The sequence below is a fragment of the Nerophis lumbriciformis genome, linkage group LG03 (genome assembly GCF_033978685.3).
Source record: "Nerophis lumbriciformis linkage group LG03, RoL_Nlum_v2.1, whole genome shotgun sequence".
Taxonomy (NCBI): domain Eukaryota; kingdom Metazoa; phylum Chordata; class Actinopteri; order Syngnathiformes; family Syngnathidae; genus Nerophis; species Nerophis lumbriciformis.
This window is the reverse complement of record NC_084550.2, coordinates 2,435,117-2,454,593: the sequence shown is the minus strand read 5'-3', so window position 1 is coordinate 2,454,593 and position 19,477 is coordinate 2,435,117. Positions and strand designations below refer to the sequence as shown.

General features: G+C 39.5%; 1 protein-coding gene across 1 annotated transcript in view; it reads right to left on the bottom strand.

The window, feature by feature from the left end:
• Positions 1-19,477, bottom strand: part of gak (cyclin G associated kinase) — a 167,129-nt gene that overhangs the window by 84,760 nt on the left and 62,892 nt on the right. The window contains exons 10-11 of the mRNA XM_061931789.1: positions 7,947-8,025; positions 2,177-2,294 (exon numbers count right to left, since the gene is read on the bottom strand). Of these exons, the coding sequence (XP_061787773.1) occupies positions 2,177-2,294; positions 7,947-8,025 (197 nt within the window). The remainder of the gene's footprint in view (positions 1-2,176; positions 2,295-7,946; positions 8,026-19,477) is intronic.

Genomic DNA, 19,477 nt, shown 5'->3' with positions numbered 1-19,477 from the left:
TTGTTTGCACAAGGTGCAATTCGCGTAGTTTTCACCCTTTTTGGAACGGATAATTATTCCCGGATAGGCTTTTGAATATTCTTCACGGAATGACTGCAGTCTTCTTTTCGGTTTAAGACTCGTTTGCAAATTTTCTCCGGCTGATTCCATGATCGTTCGCTCGTTTGGAAACAATGGCAACTGGTGCCTCGTGCTTGGCAGCGGTGCTATAAATAGCCTTGCGCATGGCATTCGGAATGGCTCGATAGGAAGTTACGGGAAGCAGTGTCGATTGTCATTGTTGTTACGCGATTTCGTAAATAAAACTTAAAAAAAAATTGTAATTAATGAAAAAACGTATTTTTTATCACTGCAACCATAACCCGGAATAGGTTGATGAAAACCGTACTATGCATCCATCCATCCATCCATCTTCTTCCGCTTATCCGAGGTCGGGTCGCAGGGGCAGCAGCCTAAGCAGGGAAGCCCAGACTTCCCTCTCCCCAGCCACTTCATCCAGCTCCTCCCGGGGGATCCCGAGGCGTTCCCAGGCCAGCCGGGAGACATAGTCTTCCCAACGTGTCCTGGGTCTTCCCCGCGGCCTCCTACCGGTCGGACGTGCCCTAAACACCTCCCTAGGGAGGCGTTCGGGTGGCATCCTGACCAGATGCCCGAACCACCTCATCTGGCTCCTCTCCATGTGGAGGAGCAGCGGCTTTACTTTGAGCTCCTCCCGGATGACAGAGCTTCTCACCCTATCTCTAAGGGAGAGCCCCGCCACCCGGCGGAGGAAACTCATTTCGGCCGCTTGTACCCGTGATCTTGTCCTTTCGGTCATAACCCAAAGCTCATGACCATAGGTGAGGATGGGAACGTAGACCGACCGGTAAATTGAGAGCTTTGCCTTCCAGCTCAGCTCCTTCTTCACCACAACGGATCGATACAGCGTCCGCATTACTGAAGACGCCGCGCCGATCCGCCTGTCGATCTCACGATCCACTCTTCCCTCACTCGTGAACAAGACTCCGAGGTACTTGAACTCCTCCACTTGGGGCAAGATCTCCTCACCCAACCCGGAGATGGCACTCCACCCTTTTCCGGGCGAGAACCATGGACTCGGACTTGGAGGTGCTGATTCTCATCCCAGTCGCTTCACACTCGGCTGCGAACCGATCCAGCGAGAGCTGAAGATCCTGGCCAGATGAAGCCATCAGGACCACATCATCTGCAAAAAGCAGAGACCTAATCCTGCAGCCACCAAACCAGATCCCCTCAACGCCTTGACTGCGCCTAGAAATTCTGTCCATAAAGGTTATGAACAGAATCGGTGACAAAGGGCAGCCTTGGCGGAGTCCAACCCTCACTGGAAACGTGTCCGACTTACTACCGGCAATGCGGACCAAGCTCTGGCACTGATCATACAGGGAGCGGACTGCCACAATCAGACAGTCCGATACCCCATACTCCCTGAGCACTCCCCACAGGACTTCCCGAGGGACACGGTCGAATGCCTTCTCCAAGTCCACAAAACACATGTAGACTGGTTGGGCAAACTCCCATGCACCCTCAAGGACCCTGCCCAGAGTATAGAGCTGGTCCACAGTTCCACGACCAGGACGAAAACCACACTGTTCCTCCTGGATCCGAGGTTGGACTATCCGGCGTAGCCTCCTCTCCAGTACACCTGAATAGACCTTACCGGGAAGGCTGAGGAGTGTGATCCCACGATAGTTAGAACACACCCTCCGGTTCCCCTTCTTAAAGAGAGGAACCGTACTAATTACGGGAAAACCGGAGTAGTTGGCAGGTATGCATTTGCGAAGGATAAACGCGACCTGAGTGCGGGAGTTGAGGACGCATCGCATATAAATACGATTCATATCCACATGCGAAAAAGGCCTGGGTCGGATATGAAAAATTCGGATTTGCACTGTTCGAACGGACATGAAAAAAAAATCAGAAATGGGTGGCATATGGGCTAAACAAATGTGAATGGACCTGCAGTGAGAACGAGGCCGACAACATTTGACGAGATTTTGAGGGCATTTGAAGGTCTCAAATTCAAATGACTGGATTTCCGTTCTTTTAAGACCAAGCAGGCACTCTCCCTCTCCAGTCTTGGCACTTGGGGGAACAGGTTATCGCCGTTGTACGTCGAAGATGTAGCTCAACGACGGCGAAGGACGCGGCGTCTTACCTGGCGACTGACTGGATAACTTTGGAGGAGGTGTCCTTGATGTTGGTCAGGAAGCGTTCCGTTCCTCCCTTGAGGATGTCCAGGAAGCCGCTGCCGGACTGATCTGGATCATAGATGCCTTTAGGACCGAGAAGAAAAACCTTCAACATGTTAAATACGACAGAATGGATCCGGAGTTACAACACTATACACACACGAGGGCTGGGCGATATGGCTGAAAACATGTATCACGATACATGTTTTTTATATTGATCAATATCGATAATCATTGATTTTTTTTTTTACTTACTTAAGCCAACCACTAGTGTGCCGTGAGATACAGTCTGGTGTATCTAATTACACCTATTTGGGTTAAAAATATTTTTTCCAAAGCAGTAATTATAGTCTGCAAATGATGTGTTGTTGTTGAGTGTCGGCAGAGTAACCGTGTAATACTCTTCCATATCAGTAGGGGGCAGCAGGTAGCTAATTGTTTTGTAGAGCGGGAGGCAGCGTGCAGGTAAAAAAAAGTGTCTAATGCTTAAACCAAAAATAAACAAAAGGTGAGTGCCCCTAAGACATACTTGCCAACCTTGAGACCTCCGATTTCGGGAGGTGGGGGGTGGGGGGCGGGGGGCGTGGTTAAGATATATATATATATAAGAAATACTTGACTTTCAGTGAATTCTAGCAATATATACATTTTATTACATATATACAGGTAAAAGCCAGTAAATTAGAATATTTTGAAAAACTTGATTTATTTCAGTAATTGCATTCAAAAGGTGTAACTTGTACATTATATTTATTCATTGCACACAGACTGATGCATTCAAATGTTTATTTCATTTAATTTTGATGATTTGAAGTGGCAACAAATGAAAATCCAAAATTCCGTGGGTCACAAAATTAGAATATTACTTAAGGCTAATACAAAAAAGGGATTTTTAGAAATGTTGGCCAACTGAAAAGTATGAAAATGAAAAATATGAGCATGTACAATACTCAATACTTGGTTGGAGCTCCTTTTGCCTCAATTACTGCGTTAATGCGGCGTGGCATGGAGTCGATGAGTTTCTGGCACTGCTCAGGTGTTATGAGAGCCCAGGTTGCTCTGATAGTGGCCTTCAACTCTTCTGCGTTTTTGGGTCTGGCATTCTGCATCTTCCTTTTCACAATACCCCACAGATTTTCTATGGGGCTAAGGTCAGGGGAGTTGGCGGGCCAATTTAGAACAGAAATACCATGGTCCGTAAACCAGGCACGGGTAGATTTTGCGCTGTGTGCAGGCGCCAAGTCCTGTTGGAACTTGAAATCTCCATCTCCATAGAGCAGGTCAGCAGCAGGAAGCATGAAGTGCTCTAAAACTTGCTGGTAGATGGCTGCGTTGACCCTGGATCTCAGGAAACAGAGTGGACCGACACCAGCAGATGACATGGCACCCCAAACCATCACCCAACCATGCAAATTTTGCATTTCCTTTGGAAATCGAGGTCCCAGTGTCTGGAGGAAGACAGGAGAGGCACAGGATCCACGTTGCCTGAAGTCTAGTGTAAAGTTTCCACCATCAGTGATGGTTTGGGGTGCCATGTCATCTGCTGGTGTCGGTCCACTCTGTTTCCTGAGATCCAGGGTCAACGCAGCCGTCTACCAGCAAGTTTTAGAGCACTTCATGCTTCCTGCTGCTGACCTGCTCTATGGAGATGGAGATTTCAAGTTCCAACAGGACTTGGCGCCTGCACACAGCGCAAAATCTACCCGTGCCTGGTTTACGGACCATGGTATTTCTGTTCTAAATTGGCCCGCCAACTCCCCTGACCTTAGCCCCATAGAAAATCTGTGGGGTATTGTGAAAAGGAAGATGCAGAATGCCAGACCCAAAAACGCAGAAGAGTTGAAGGCCACTATCAGAGCAACCTGGGCTCTCATAACACCTGAGCAGTGCCAGAAACTCATCGACTCCATGCCACGCCGCATTAACGCAGTAATTGAGGCAAAAGGAGTTCCAACCAAGTATTGAGTATTGTACATGCTCATATTTTTCATTTTCATACTTTTCAGTTGGCCAACATTTCTAAAAATCCCTTTTTTGTATTAGCCTTAAGTAATATTCTAATTTTGTGACACACGGAATTTTGGATTTTCATTTGTTGCCACTTCAAATCATCAAAATTAAATGAAATAAACATTTGAATGCATCAGTCTGTGTGCAATGAATAAATATAATGTACAAGTTACACCTTTTGAATGCAATTACTGAAATAAATCAAGTTTTTCCAAAATATTCTAATTTACTGGCTTTTACCTGTAATATTTAGACAATAAAAATTGTAGCACAAACAAATGGGACACATGTGTGGAGATTTTGACAAGGTGGGGGCTGATTATGAATAATATATTAATAACACAAAAACTACAATATTTAGACAAAAAAAATGCAGCATAAAACAAATGGGACACGTTTGTGGATGAAGGTGGGAGGTGATTATGAATAATAATATGTTAATAACAAACAAATATAAGATTTAGACCAAAAAAGTGCAGCACAAACAAATGGGACAAAGTTTGGGGAAAATTTGATAAGGTGGGGGCTGATTATGAATAATAATATGTTAACATAAAAAAAAAAAAATTATATTTAGACAAATATAATTGCAACATAAAACAAATTGGACAAAGTTTGGGGAGATTTATGAATAATAATATGTTAATTACATAAAAACTATAATATTTAGACAATACAAATTGCAACATAAAACAAATGGGACACGTTTGTGGAGATTTTGACAAGGTGGGGGATGATTATGAATAATAATATTTTAATAACATAAAAACTATAATATTTAGACCAGGGGTGCTCACACTTTTTCTGCAGGCGAGCTACTTTTCAATTGATCAAGTCGTGGGGATCTACCTCATTCATATATATCATTTATATTTACTTATTTATGAAATATATGTTTTTGTTAACAAGTTAAAGGTGTTTAATGATAATGCAAGCATGTTTAACACATATAGTTAATATTGTTAAAAAATTAAAGGTGTTTAATGATAATACAAGTATGTTTAATACATATAGTTAATATTGTTAACAAGTAAAAGGTGTTTAAAGATAATACAAGCATGTTTAACACATATAGTTAATATTGTTAAAAAATTAAATGTGTTTAATGATAATACAAGCATGTAGTTGCATACATATAGTTAATATTGTTAACAAGTTAAAAGTGTTTAATGATAATACAAGCATGTTTAACACATAGTTAATATTGTTAAAAAATTAAAGGTGTTTAAAGATAATACAAGCATGTTTGACACAGTTAATATTGTTAATAAGTTAAAGGTGTTTAAAGATAATACAAGCATGTTTGACACATATAGTTAATATTGTTAAAAAAATAAAGGTGTTTAATGATAATACAAGTATGTTTAATACATACAGTTAATATTGTTAACAAGTAAAAGGTGTTTAAAGATAATGCAAGCATGTTTAACACATATAGTTAATATTGTTAAAAAATTAAAGGTGTTTAATGATAATACAAGTATGTTTAATACATATAGTTAATATTGTTAACAAGTTAAAGGTGTTTAAAGATAATGCAAGCATGTTTAACACATATAGTTAATATTGTTAACAAGTTAAAGGTGTTTAAAGATAATGCAAGCATGTTTAACACATATAGTTAATATTGTTAAAAAATTAAAGGTGTTTAATGATAATACAAGCATGTTTAACACATATAGTTAATATTGTTAACAAGTTAAAGGTGTTTAAAGATAATACAAGCATGTTTAACACATATAGATTCCTTTCTTTCATGAAGACAAGAATATAAGTTGGTGTATTACCTGATTGTGATGACTTGCATTGATTGTAATCAGACAGTGGTGATGATAACGTCCGCATTTTCGAATGGAGGAGAAAAAAAGTCCTCCTTTCTGTCCAATACCACATGAAAGTGGTTGGTTTTTGGCATCTTATTTGTCCAGCTTCCGTACTCCTTTGTATACACTTTACAAGAAATACATTGTCGGCAAACTCCGTCGCTTGCTAGCTTGTGCACGCCAGCTTTCTGAGACTCTTATTTTGCTAGCACAACTGTGCAACTGTGCAGACGGTCTTTGGAAGTTTTGACGACAGGTACGGCGCCAGAGTCTGTTGAAATAAAGTGTTTCTCGCCTTCCTGTCGGTAATTTTAATGAGCTGGCAGCAGCCGGCGTCATCTCAGAAGACCGTCGGGTGCCGTGAATGTCAATCAAGTTTTTTTCGATTTATGATCGCTCATTTTTAGGACTAATTTTTTTAATGCCTGGCTGGTGATCGACTGACACACCCTCCGAGATCGAACCGGTAGCTCGCGATCGACGTAATGAGCACCCCTGATTTAGACAATACAAATGGGACACGTGTGTGGAGATTTTGACGAGGTGAGGGCCTCGCCAGAACATGTATTTCAGAATAACTTCAAAACAATAAGGGCACAAACTTAGCGCAACATAATGGTGGTGTTGATGTAATATTTGCAGTGCTAACTTCACGCCACCCAATCAACTTTGACCTTTAAGCACGCTCCACACGACACTCACCCAGAGGTGGGTAGTAACGCGCTACATTTACTCCGTTACATCTACTTGAGTAACTTTTGGGATAAATTGTACTTCTAAGAGTAGTTTTAATGCAACATACTTTTACTTTTACTTGAGTATATTTATAGAGAAGAAACGCTACTTTTACTCCGCTACTTTTATCTACATTCAGCTCGCTACTCGCTACTAATTTTTATCCATCTGTTAATGCACGCTTTGTTTGTTTTGGTCTGTCAGACAGACCTTCATAGTGCCTGCGTTTCAACAAATACAGTCACTGGTGACGTTCACTCCGTTCCACCAATCAGATGCAGTCACTGGTGACGTTGGACCAATCAAACAGAGCCAGGCGGTCACATGACCTGACTTAAACAAGTTGAAAAACGTATTCGGGTGTTACCATTTAGTGGTCAATTGTACGGAATATTTACTGTACTGTGCAATCTACTAATACAAGTTTCAATCAATCAATCAAAAGTGTGAAGGAAAAAAGACAATTTTTTATTTCAACCGTACATCCCGTCAAAAGCCTAAAGACTGACTGCACAGTTCCTGTCTTCACAATAAAAGTGCCGCTCCATCGCGCTTGCGCTTTCAAAAAAAGAGTCTCCGAAAGCCAGCGCAAACAAGCTAGCAAGCCACGGAGTTTGCCGCCAATGTATTTCTTGTAAAGTGTGTAAAAACGAATATGGAAGCTGGACAAATAAGATGCCAAAAACCAACCACTTTCATGTGGTATTGGACAGAAAGGAGGAACTTTTTTTCTCTTCCATTCGAAAATGTGGATGTTATCATCACTACTGTCTGATTCCAATCAATGCAAGTCATCAGAATCAGGTAATACAGCAACTTATATTCTTGTCTTCATGAAAGAAAGGAATCTATATGTGTTAAACATGCATGTATATTCATTAAAACACCTTTAACATGTAAACAAAAACGGCAAAATAAATAAATATAAATTATATACTGTATATATCAATGTATGTATATATATATATATATATATATGATATGTGTGTGTATGTTACTCATTAGTTACTCAGTACTTGAGTAGTTTTTTCACAACATACTTTTTACTTTTACTCAAGTAAATATTTAGGTGACTACTCCTTACTTTTACTTGAGTATTAAATCTCTAAAGTAACAGTACTCTTACTTGAGTACAAATTCTGGCTACTCTACCCACCTCTGCACTCACCTGGGTTGCCGTGGACAGCGTGGATCTGCGGAGGCGCCGGAGATCCGTTGTTGCCGAATCCTCCGTTTTGCTCCAGCAGCTGCAGACATTCATAGCCGTCATAGGTGGGCCGCCAACAGTAGTAGGCAGTCAACATGGCAACTAATCTCACTAAGTCCTAATAATGGCTGTCAATGACAACACGTTGCTTTCTCAGTGCAACATATCAAAAAAAACAATCCTTTCGGAAGATAAACTGGGATATTGTCCGGTCTTGCCATCCCTCGCTGGTCAGACAAGAGTGGAGCTCTCAACACGTCTGGAGGCGGGCAATAATCTCCTTATGGGAAACCCCTTCTTAAAACTAATCAGATTAGCCTGCTTCGCTCTACACACACACACTCTACACCCTATTCACTTCCGTCGGAGAGAATCATGATCACCAGACTGTTAGTTTAGTTTTTTGGCAACCTAACCGTTAAGCTAAAAAGCAAACTGGCCGGCATGCATGAAACGGCAATGAAAATCGTAGGGAGGAAAGAATATGAGCCTATACAGAGCATCTATGAGCAGGCAGTTAGGAAAAAAGCTAAGAAAATTATTTCCAACTCACAACACCCACTCTTTCCTGAATATGGAACCCTGCCATCAGGGAGAAGACTCCGGGTCCCACTATGCAAATCTAACCGCCTTAAATTATCATTTGTCCCAGCCTCCATTAAGCTGACCAACAATGTGCAATAGAATTTTAATACATACCGTATTTTCCGCACTATTAGCCGCACCCAAAAACCACAAATTTACTCAAAAGCGGACAGTGCGGCTTTTAACCCGGTGCGCTTTATATATGGATTAATATTACGTTTCATTTTCATAAAGTTTCGATCTCGCAAACTACGGTAAACAGCCGCCATCTTTTTTCCCGGTAGAACAGGAAGCGCTTCTTCTTCTACGCAAGCAACCGCCAAGGTAAGCACCCGCCCCCATAGAACAGGAAGCGCTTCTTCTTCTACTGTAAGCAACCACCCGCCCCCGGAAGAAGAAGAAGCGCGCGGATTTTCGTTTCATTTCCTTTGTGTGTTTACATCTGTAAAGACCAGACCACAAAATGGCTCCTACTAAGCGACACGCGTATAACGCAGAATTTAAACTTAAGGCAATAAGTCATGCCGAAGAACACGGAAATAGAGCAGCAGCAAGAGAATATAACATAAATGAATCAATGGTGCGTAGGTGGAGGAAGCAAGAAGATGACCTGCGCCAGGTAAAGAAGACAAAACTGAGTTTCCGAGGGAACAAAGCAAGATGGCTACTGTTGGAGGACAAACTCGAACAGTGGGTTGTTGAGCAGAGAGCAGCAAGCAGAAGTGTCAGCACCATCACTATTCCAATGAAGGCAACAGCGCTAGCAAGCGAACTTCACCTGGATGATTTTAAAGGTGGTGCTTCTTGGTGTTTCCGGTTCATGAAAAGACGCAATCTCTCCATCCGCACACGGACCACTATTTCACAGCAACTGCCTAAAGACTTTCAAGAAAAGCTGGCTACTTTCTGTGCATATTGTAAAAACAAGATAGCTGAAAAAAAGATCCGGCCAGAGAACATTATCAACATGGACGAGGTTCCACTGACTTTTGATATTCCTGTGAACCGCACTGTGGATACAACGGGAGCACGTACGGTGAATATTCGCACCACAGGGAATGAGAAGTCATCCTTCACTGTGGTTCTAGCTTGCCATGCTAATGGCCAGAAACTTCCACCCATGGTGATATTCAAAAGGAAGACCTTGCCAAAAGAGACCTTTCCAGCCGGCGTCATCATAAAAGCTAACTCGAAGGGATGGATGGATGAAGAAAAGATGAGCGAGTGGTTAAGGGAAGTTTACGCGAAGAGGCCGGGTGGCTTTTTTCACACAGCTTCGTCCATGTTGATATACGACTCCATGCGCGCCCACATCACAGATGGTGTCAAAAAACAAGTGAGGCACACAAATACAACACTCGCCGTCATTCCGGGTGGATTAACCAAAGAACTCCAACCGCTGGATATTGGTGTCAACAGGGCATTCAAATCACGACTGCGAACGGCGTGGGAACAATGGATGACCGAAGGCGAACACACCTTCACTAAGACGGGCAGACAGCGCCGGACGACATACGCCAACATCTGCCAGTGGATCGTAAATGCCTGGGCAGATATTTCGGTCACAACTGTGGTCCGAGCTTTCCGGAAGGCAGGATTCACAGAACTGCTGGACAACAGCGACACTGACTCCGATGACTTCGACGAGACGGAACCGGCCATTTTGGATCCCACATTTGCCCAACTTTTCAATTCGGACACCGAAGACGAAGAATTTGAGGGATTTACGAATGAAGAATAACTTCAGAAAGTGAGCGTTATGTTTATTTTGTGTGTTGTGACATTAACGTTCGAGCAACATTATGTTGCTATTGCTCTGCAATATTTTGAATTTTACTATGTTTGTGATTGCACATTTGCGTACATTTTGGGACAGAGTTGTTAGAACGCTGGTTTTTAATATATTATTAAAGTTTGACTGACCTATCTGACTGTTTTTTTGACATTCCCTTTAGCGCAGCGTAGGCGCGGCTTATAGTCCGGGGCGGCTTATAGGTGGACAAAGTTTTGAAATATGCCATTCATTGAAGGTGCGGCTAATAACCCGGGGCGGCTTATAGTGCGGAAAATACGGTAGGTTAGCACTTTTTTAGCACATAGCACTTTAGAACTAAGCACTTTAGCACACAGCACTTTATCCATGAGCTCTAGTGCAATGCACATTGGTACTTTATCTTTATCTCCATACTGTAGATTTTATGCCTACATCAAAGTGCCACCTATGTCTATCAAGCTCCATGTTCTGATGTTTAAATGTTACCGTATTTTCCGCACTATAAGCCGCACCTAAAAACCACAAATTTACTCAAAAGCTGACAGTGCGGCTTATAACCCGGTGCGCTTTATATATGGATTAATATTAAGATTCATTTTCATAAAGTTTCGGTCTCGCAACTACGGTAAACAGCCGCCATCTTTTTTCCCCGTAGAAGAGGAAGTGCTTCTTCTTCTATGGTAAGCAACCACCCGCCCCCGTAGAAGAAGAATCGCGCGGGTATTACGTTTCATTTCCTTTGTGTGTTTACATCTGTAAAGACCACAAAATGGCTCCTACTAAGCGACACGCGTATAACGCAGAATTTAAACTTAAGGCAATAAGTCACGCCGAAGAACTTCGACGAGACGGAGCCGGCCATTTTGGATCCCGTATTCGCCCAACTTTTTAATTCGGACACCGTAGGAGAAGAATTCGAGGGATTTATGAATGAAGAATAACTTCAGAAAGTGAGTGTTATGTTTATTTTGTGTGTTGTGACATTAACGTTCGAGCAACATTAAGATCTGCACTATTTTGAATTTTATTATGTTTGTGATTGCACATTTGCACATTACCGTACATTTTGGGAGTGAACAGAGTTGTTAGAACGCTGGTTTTTAATATATTATTAAAGTTTGACTGACCTATCTGACTGTTTTTTTGACATTCCTTTAGCGCAGTTAGATGCGGCTTATAACACGGGGCGGCTTATAGGTGGACAAAGTTTTGAAATATGCCGTTCATTGAAGGCGCGGCTTATAACACGGGGCGGCTTATGGTGCGGAAAATACGGTAGTTGTATGGTTGTGGTTGTGTCTGTGCTTGTGTTTTTGTTCTGTTGTTTTTGGGTATGTTAAGAAAGCAATGATGCACTGTGCCCAAGACAAATTTCCCCGCGGGGACAATAAAGTTGAACCTTGAACCTTGAACCTTGTCTTTATGTGAAGGGACAATGCACACACATTTAGCTCAAAGACAGATATGTTCTGCAGCAGATTATAGCTAAATAGCTATTTGCAATAAATGTATACTATAGCACGTAATCAAATGAAGAAAAGTCATAAAATGCCCTTTCATTGACACGTACCGTATTTTCCGCACTATTAGCCGCACCTAAAAACCACAAATTTACTCAAAAGCTGACAGTGCGGCTTATAACCCGGTGCGCTTTATATATGGATTAATATTAAGATTCATTTTCATAAAGTTTCGGTCTCGCAACTACGGTAAACAGCCGCCATCTTTTTTCCCCGTAGAAGAGGAAGTGCTTCTTCTTCTACGCAAGCAACCGCCAAGGTAAGCACCGGCCCCCATAGAAGAGGAAGCGCTTCTTCTTCTACTGTAAGCAACCACCCGCCCCCGTAGAAGAAGAAGAAGGGCGCGGATATTACGTTTCATTTCCTTTGTGTGTTTACATCTGTAAAGACCACAAAATGGCTCCTACTAAGCGACAGGTTTCCGGTTGATGAAAAGACGCAATCTCTCCATCCGCACACGGACTACTATTTCACAGCAACTGCCTAAAGACTTTCAAGAAAAGCTGGCTACTTTCCGTGCATATTGTAAAAACAAGATAGCTGAAAAAAAGATCCGGCCAGAGAACATTATCAACATGGACGAGGTTCCACTGACTTTTGATATTCCTGTGAACCGCACTGTGGATACAACGGGAGCACGTACGGTGAATATTCGCACCACAGGGAATGAGAAGTCATCCTTCACTGTGGTTCTAGCTTGCCATGCTAATGGCCAGAAACTTCCACCCATGGTGATATTCAAAAGGAAGACCTTGCCAAAAGAGACCTTTCCAGCCGGCGTCATCATAAAAGCTAACTCGAAGGGATGGATGGATGAAGAAAAGATGAGCGAGTGGTTAAGGTAAGTTTACGCGAAGAGGCCGGGTGGCTTTTTTCACGCAGCTCCGTCCATGTTGATATACGACTCCATGCGCGCCCACATCACAGATGGTGTCAAAAAACAAGTGAAGCACACAAATACAACACTCGCCGTCATTCCGGGTGGATTAACCAAAGAACTCCAACCGCTGGATATTGGTGTCAACAGGGCATTCAAATCACGACTGCGAACGGCGTGGGAACAATGGATGACCGAAGGCCAACACACCTTCACTAAGACAGGGAGACAGCGCCGGACGACATATGCCAACATCTGCCAGTGGATCGTAAATGCCTGGGCGGATATTTCGGTCACAACTGTGGTCCGAGCTTTCCGGAAGGCAGGATTCACAGAACTGCTGGACAACAACAGCGACACTGACTCCGATGACTTCGGCGAGACGGAACCGGCCATTTTGGATCCCACATTTGCCCAACTTTTCAATTCGGACACCGAAGACGAAGAATTCGAAGGATTTACGAATGAAGAATAACTTCAGAAAGTGAGCGTTATGTTTATTTTGTGTGTTGTGACATTAACGTTCGAGCAACATTATGTTGCTATTGCTCTGCAATATTTTGAATTTTACTATGTTTGTGATTGCACATTTGCGCACATTTTGGGACAGAGTTGCTAGAACGCTGGTTTTTAATATATTATTAAAGTTTGACTGACCTATCTGACTGTTTTTTTGACATTCCCTTTAGCGCAGCGTAGGCGCGGCTTATAGTCCGGGGCGGCTTATAGGTGGACAAAGTTTTGAAATATGCCATTCATTGAAGGTGCGGCTAATAACCCGGGGCGGCTTATAGTGCGGAAAATACGGTAGGTTAGCACTTTTTTTAGCACATAGCACTTTAGAACTAAGCACTTTAGCACACAGCACTTTATCCATGAGCTCTAGTGCAATGCACATTGGTACTTTATCTTTATCTCCATACTGTAGATTTTATGCCTACATCAAAGTGCCACCTATGTCTATCAAGCTCCATGTTCTGATGTTTAAATGTTACCGTATTTTCCGCACTATAAGCCGCACCTAAAAACCACAAATTTTCACAAAAGCTGACAGTGCGCCTTATAACCCGGTGCGCCTTATATAAGGATTAATATTAAGATTCATTTTCATAAAGTTTCGGTCTCGCAACTACGGTAAACAGCCGCCATCTTTTTTCCCCGTAGAAGAGGAAGCGCTTCTTCTTCTATGGTAAGCAACCACCCGCCCCCGTAGAAGAAGAAGCGCGCGGGTATTACGTTTCATTTCCTTTGTGTGTTTACATCTGTAAAGACCACAAAATGGCTCCTACTAAGCGACACGCGTATAACGCAGAATTTAAACTTAAGGCAATAAGTCACGCCGAAGAACTTCGACGAGACGGAGCTGGCCATTTTGGATCCCGTATTCGCCCAACTTTTTAATTCGGACACCGTAGGAGAAGAATTCGAGGGATTTATGAATGAAGAATAACTTCAGAAAGTGAGTGTTATGTTTATTTTGTGTGTTGTGACATTAACGTTCGAGCAACATTAAGCTCTGCACTATTTTGAATTTTATTATGTTTGTGATTGCACATTTGCACATTACCGTACATTTTGGGAGTGAACAGAGTTGTTAGAACGCTGGTTTTTAATATATTATTAAAGTTTAACTGACCTATCTGACTGTTTTTTTGACATTCCCTGTAGCGCAGTTAGATGCGGCTTATAACACGGAGCGGCTTATAGGTGGACAAAGTTTTGAAATATGCCGTTCGTTGAAGGCGCGGCTTATAACACGGGGCGGCTTATGGTGCGGAAAATACGGTAGTTGTATGGTTGTGGTTGTGTCTGTGCTTGTGTTTTTTGTTCTGTTGTTTTTGGGTTTGTTAAGAAAGCAATGATGCACTGTGCCCAAGACAAATTTCCCCGCGGGGACAATAAAGTTGAACCTTGAACCTTGAACCTTGTCTTTATGTGAAGGGACAATGCACACACATTAAGCTCAAAGACAGATATGTTCTGCAGCAGATTATAGCTAAATAGCTATTTGCAATAAATGTATACTATAGCACGTAATCAAATGAAGAAAAGTCATAAAATGCCCTTTCATTGACACGTACTTATACAGGTAAAAGCCAGTAAATTAGAATATTTTGAAAAACTTGATTTATTTCAGTAATTGCATTCAAAAGGTGTAACTTGTACATTATATTTATTCATTGCACACAGACTGATGCATTCAAATGTTTATTTCATTTAATTTTGATGATTTGAAGTGGCAACAAATGAAAATCCAAAATTCCGTGGGTCACAAAATTAGAATATTACTTAAGGCTAATACAAAAAAGGGATTTTTAGAAATGTTGGCCAACTGAAAAGTATGAAAATGAAAAATATGAGCATGTACAATACTCAATACTTGGTTGGAGCTCCTTTTGCCTCAATTACTGCGTTAATGCGGCGTGGCATGGAGTCGATGAGTTTCTGGCACTGCTCAGGTGTTATGAGAGCCCAGGTTGCTCTGATAGTGGCCTTCAACTCTTCTGCGTTTTTGGGTCTGGCATTCTGCATCTTCCTTTTCACAATACCCCACAGATTTTCTATGGGGCTAAGGTCAGGGGAGTTGGCGGGCCAATTTAGAACAGAAATACCATGGTCCGTAAACCAGGCACGGGTAGATTTTGCGCTGTGTGCAGGCGCCAAGTCCTGTTGGAACTTGAAATCTCCATCTCCATAGAGCAGGTCAGCAGCAGGAAGCATGAAGTGCTCTAAAACTTGCTGGTAGACGGCTGCGTTGACCCTGGATCTCAGGAAACAGAGTGGACCGACACCAGCAGATGACATGGCACCCCAAACCATCACTGATGGTGGAAACTTTACAGTAGACTTCAGGCAACGTGGATCCTGTGCCTCTCCTGTCTTCCTCCAGACTCTGGGACCTCGATTTCCAAAGGAAATGCAAAATTTGCATGGTTGGGTGATGGTTTGGGGTGCCATGCCTTTTGCTGGTGTCGGTCCACTCTGTTTCCTGAGATCCAGGGTCAACGCAGCCGTCTACCAGCAAGTTTTAGAGCACTTCATGCTTCCTGCTGCTGACCTGCTCTATGGAGATGGAGATTTCAAGTTCCAACAGGACTTGGCGCCTGCACACAGCGCAAAATCTACCCGTGCCTGGTTTACGGACCATGGTATTTCTGTTCTAAATTGGCCCGCCAACTCCCCTGACCTTAGCCCCATAGAAAATCTGTGGGGTATTGTGAAAAGGAAGATGCAGAATGCCAGACCCAAAAACGCAGAAGAGTTGAAGGCCACTATCAGAGCAACCTGGGCTCTCATAACACCTGAGCAGTGCCAGAAACTCATCGACTCCATGCCACGCCGCATTAACGCAGTAATTGAGGCAAAGGGAGCTCCAACCAAGTATTGAGTATTGTACATGCTCATATTTTTCATTTTCATACTTTTCAGTTGGCCAACATTTCTAAAAATCCCCTTTTTGTATTAGCCTTAAGTAATATTCTAATTTTGTGACACACGGAATTTTGGATTTTCATTTGTTGCCACTTCAAATCATCAAAATTAAATGAAATAAACATTTGAATGCATCAGTCTGTGTGCAATGAATAAATATAATGTACAAGTTACACCTTTTGAATGCAATTACTGAAATAAATCAAGTTTTTCAAAATATTCTAATTTACTGGCTTTTACCTGTACATTACAACCACCCCTCCTTTACATCATAACACAGACAATACATGCTCTCATTCATTTGGAAAAACAACCATGATTTGAACAGTCACAGCTCACCTGTTAATGCTGAGGGGGGAAAAAAGAAGCATATGCAGTTTGTTGGCAGCTTACAAATGGACTCATCAGATAAACTATATAAGCCAGCTTTAAATAAGTCACAACTTTGCTGCAGGATTTTGGTTATTAGTGGCAGGATTTGTGGATTTGTGGGCAAAATGGTGAGCGGCTGAGCTGGTGAACGTGAGACGGGGATGAAGGGAGGGCACTGAATCCATTACTACAAGACTGTTCAGGTTGTCTGAGAAGATGTTTCTGAAAATACCATAAATGCCGGACTATAAGCAGCTACTTTTTTCCAAACACTTTAACTCTGCGGCTTATCAAACGGTGCACGCTAATGTATGGATTTTACTTGGCTAACCGCCACAATGCAAATAGTTATCATGGTGTGTTATTGTTTGTCACACAGGTACTACACCAGAGGGAGTTCCCCAGACCTGGCCCCCCCCCCCAAATTCAAGACTCTCATGAGAAAAAATGCATTCTACTATTTTGCCAGCACACAGTGGTATGCACTACCTACACACCTTCAAATTTCAACTTCCATCCATCCATTTTCTACCGCTTATTCATGGCTCAGCTCAACTTCTACCTGATCTCAACCTAAATTGATCCCCAGCAACTTTCCAAAGCATCAAACAGCTTTATATGTGGTTATAGTCTATATATATTTATATATGTGGTTATAGTCTATATATATTTATATATGTGGTTAGAATCAGAATCAGAATCAGAATCAGCTTTATTGTCATTACGCAAGGTAACGAGATTGAGGCCATTCCATACATTTATAGTCTATATATATTTATATATGTGGTAAAGTATATATATATTTATATGTGTGGTTATAGTCTATATATATTTATATATGTGGTAACGTCTATATATATTTATATGTGTGGTAAAGTCTATATATATTTATATGTGTGGTTATAGTCTATATATATTTATATATGCGGTTATAGTCTATATATATTTATATATGTGGTAAAGTCTATATATATTTATATATATATATATATATATATATATATATATTTATATGTGTGGTTAGTCTATATATATATATATATGTGGTTATAGTCTATATATATTTATATATGTGGTTATAGTCTAAATATATATTTATATATGTGGTTATAGTCTAAATATATATTTATATATGTGGTTATAGTCTATATATATTTATATGTGTGGTTATAGTCTATATATATTTATATGTGTGGTTATAGTCTATATATATTTATATATGTGGTTATAGTCTATATATATTTATATATGTGGTTATAGTCTATATAGATTTATATATGTGGTTATAATCTATATATATTTATATATGTGGTAAAGTCTATATATATTTATATGTGTGGTTATAGTCTATATATATTTATATATGTGGTTATAGTCTATATATATTTATATATGTGGTTATAGTCTATATATATTTATATATGTGGTTATAGTCTAAATATATATTTATATATGTGGGTATAGTCTAAATATATTTATATGTGTGGTTATAGTCTATATATATTTATATATGTGGTTATAGTCTACATATATTTATATGTGTGGTTATAGTCTATATATATTTATATATGTGGTTATAGTCTAAATATATATTTATATATGTGGGTATAGTCTAAATATATTTATATGTGTGGTTATAGTCTATATATATTTATATATGTGGTTATAGTCTACATATATTTATATATGTGGTTATAGTCTACATATATTTATATATGTGGTTATAGTCTATATAGATTTATATATGTGGTTATAATCTATATATATTTATATATGTGGTTATAATCTATATATATTTATATATGTGGTAAAGTCTATATATATTTATATATGTGGTTATAGTCTATATATATTTATATATGTGGTAAAGTCTATATATATATATATATATTTATATGTGTAGTTATAGTCTATATATATTTATATATGTGGTTATAGTCTATATATATTTATATATGTGGTTATAGTCTAAATATATATTTATATATGTGGTTATAGTCTAAATATATTTATATGTGTGGTTATAGTCTATATATATTTATATATGTGGTTATAGTCTATATATATTTATATGTGTGGTTATAGTCTATATATATTTATGTGGTTATAGTCTATATATATTTATATATATGGTTATAGTCTATATATATTTATATATGTGGTTAAAGTCTATATATATTTATATGTGGTTATATTTATATATGTGGTTATAGTGTATATATATTTACATGTGGTTATATATATTTATATGTGGTTATAGTCTATATAAATGTATATGTGGTTTATGTATATTTATATACCGGTATGTGGTTATAGTCTATATATATTTATATGTGTGGTTATAGTGTATATATATTTACATGTGGTTATATATATTTATATGTGGTTATAGTCTATATAAATGTATATGTGGTTTATGTATATTTATATATGTGGTTATAGTCTATATATATTTATATGTGTGGTTATAGTGTATATATATTTATATATGTGGTTATAGTCTATATATATATTTATATATGTGGTTATAGTCTATATATATATTTATATATGGTTATAGTCTATATATATTTATATGTGGTTTATATATATTTATATGTGGTTATAATGTATATACTGTATATTTATATGTGGTTATAATGTATATATATATATATGTGGTTATAGTCTATATATATTTATATGTGGTTATAGTCTATATATATTTATATATGTGGTAAAGTCTATATATATTTATATGTGTGGTTATAGTCTATATATATTTATATATGTGGTTATAGTCTATATATATTTATATATGTGGTAAAGTCTATATATATATTTATATGTGTGGTTATAGTCTATATATATTTATATATGTGGTTATAGTCTAAATATATATTTATATATGTGGTTATAGTCTATATATATTTATGTGTGTGGTTATAGTCTA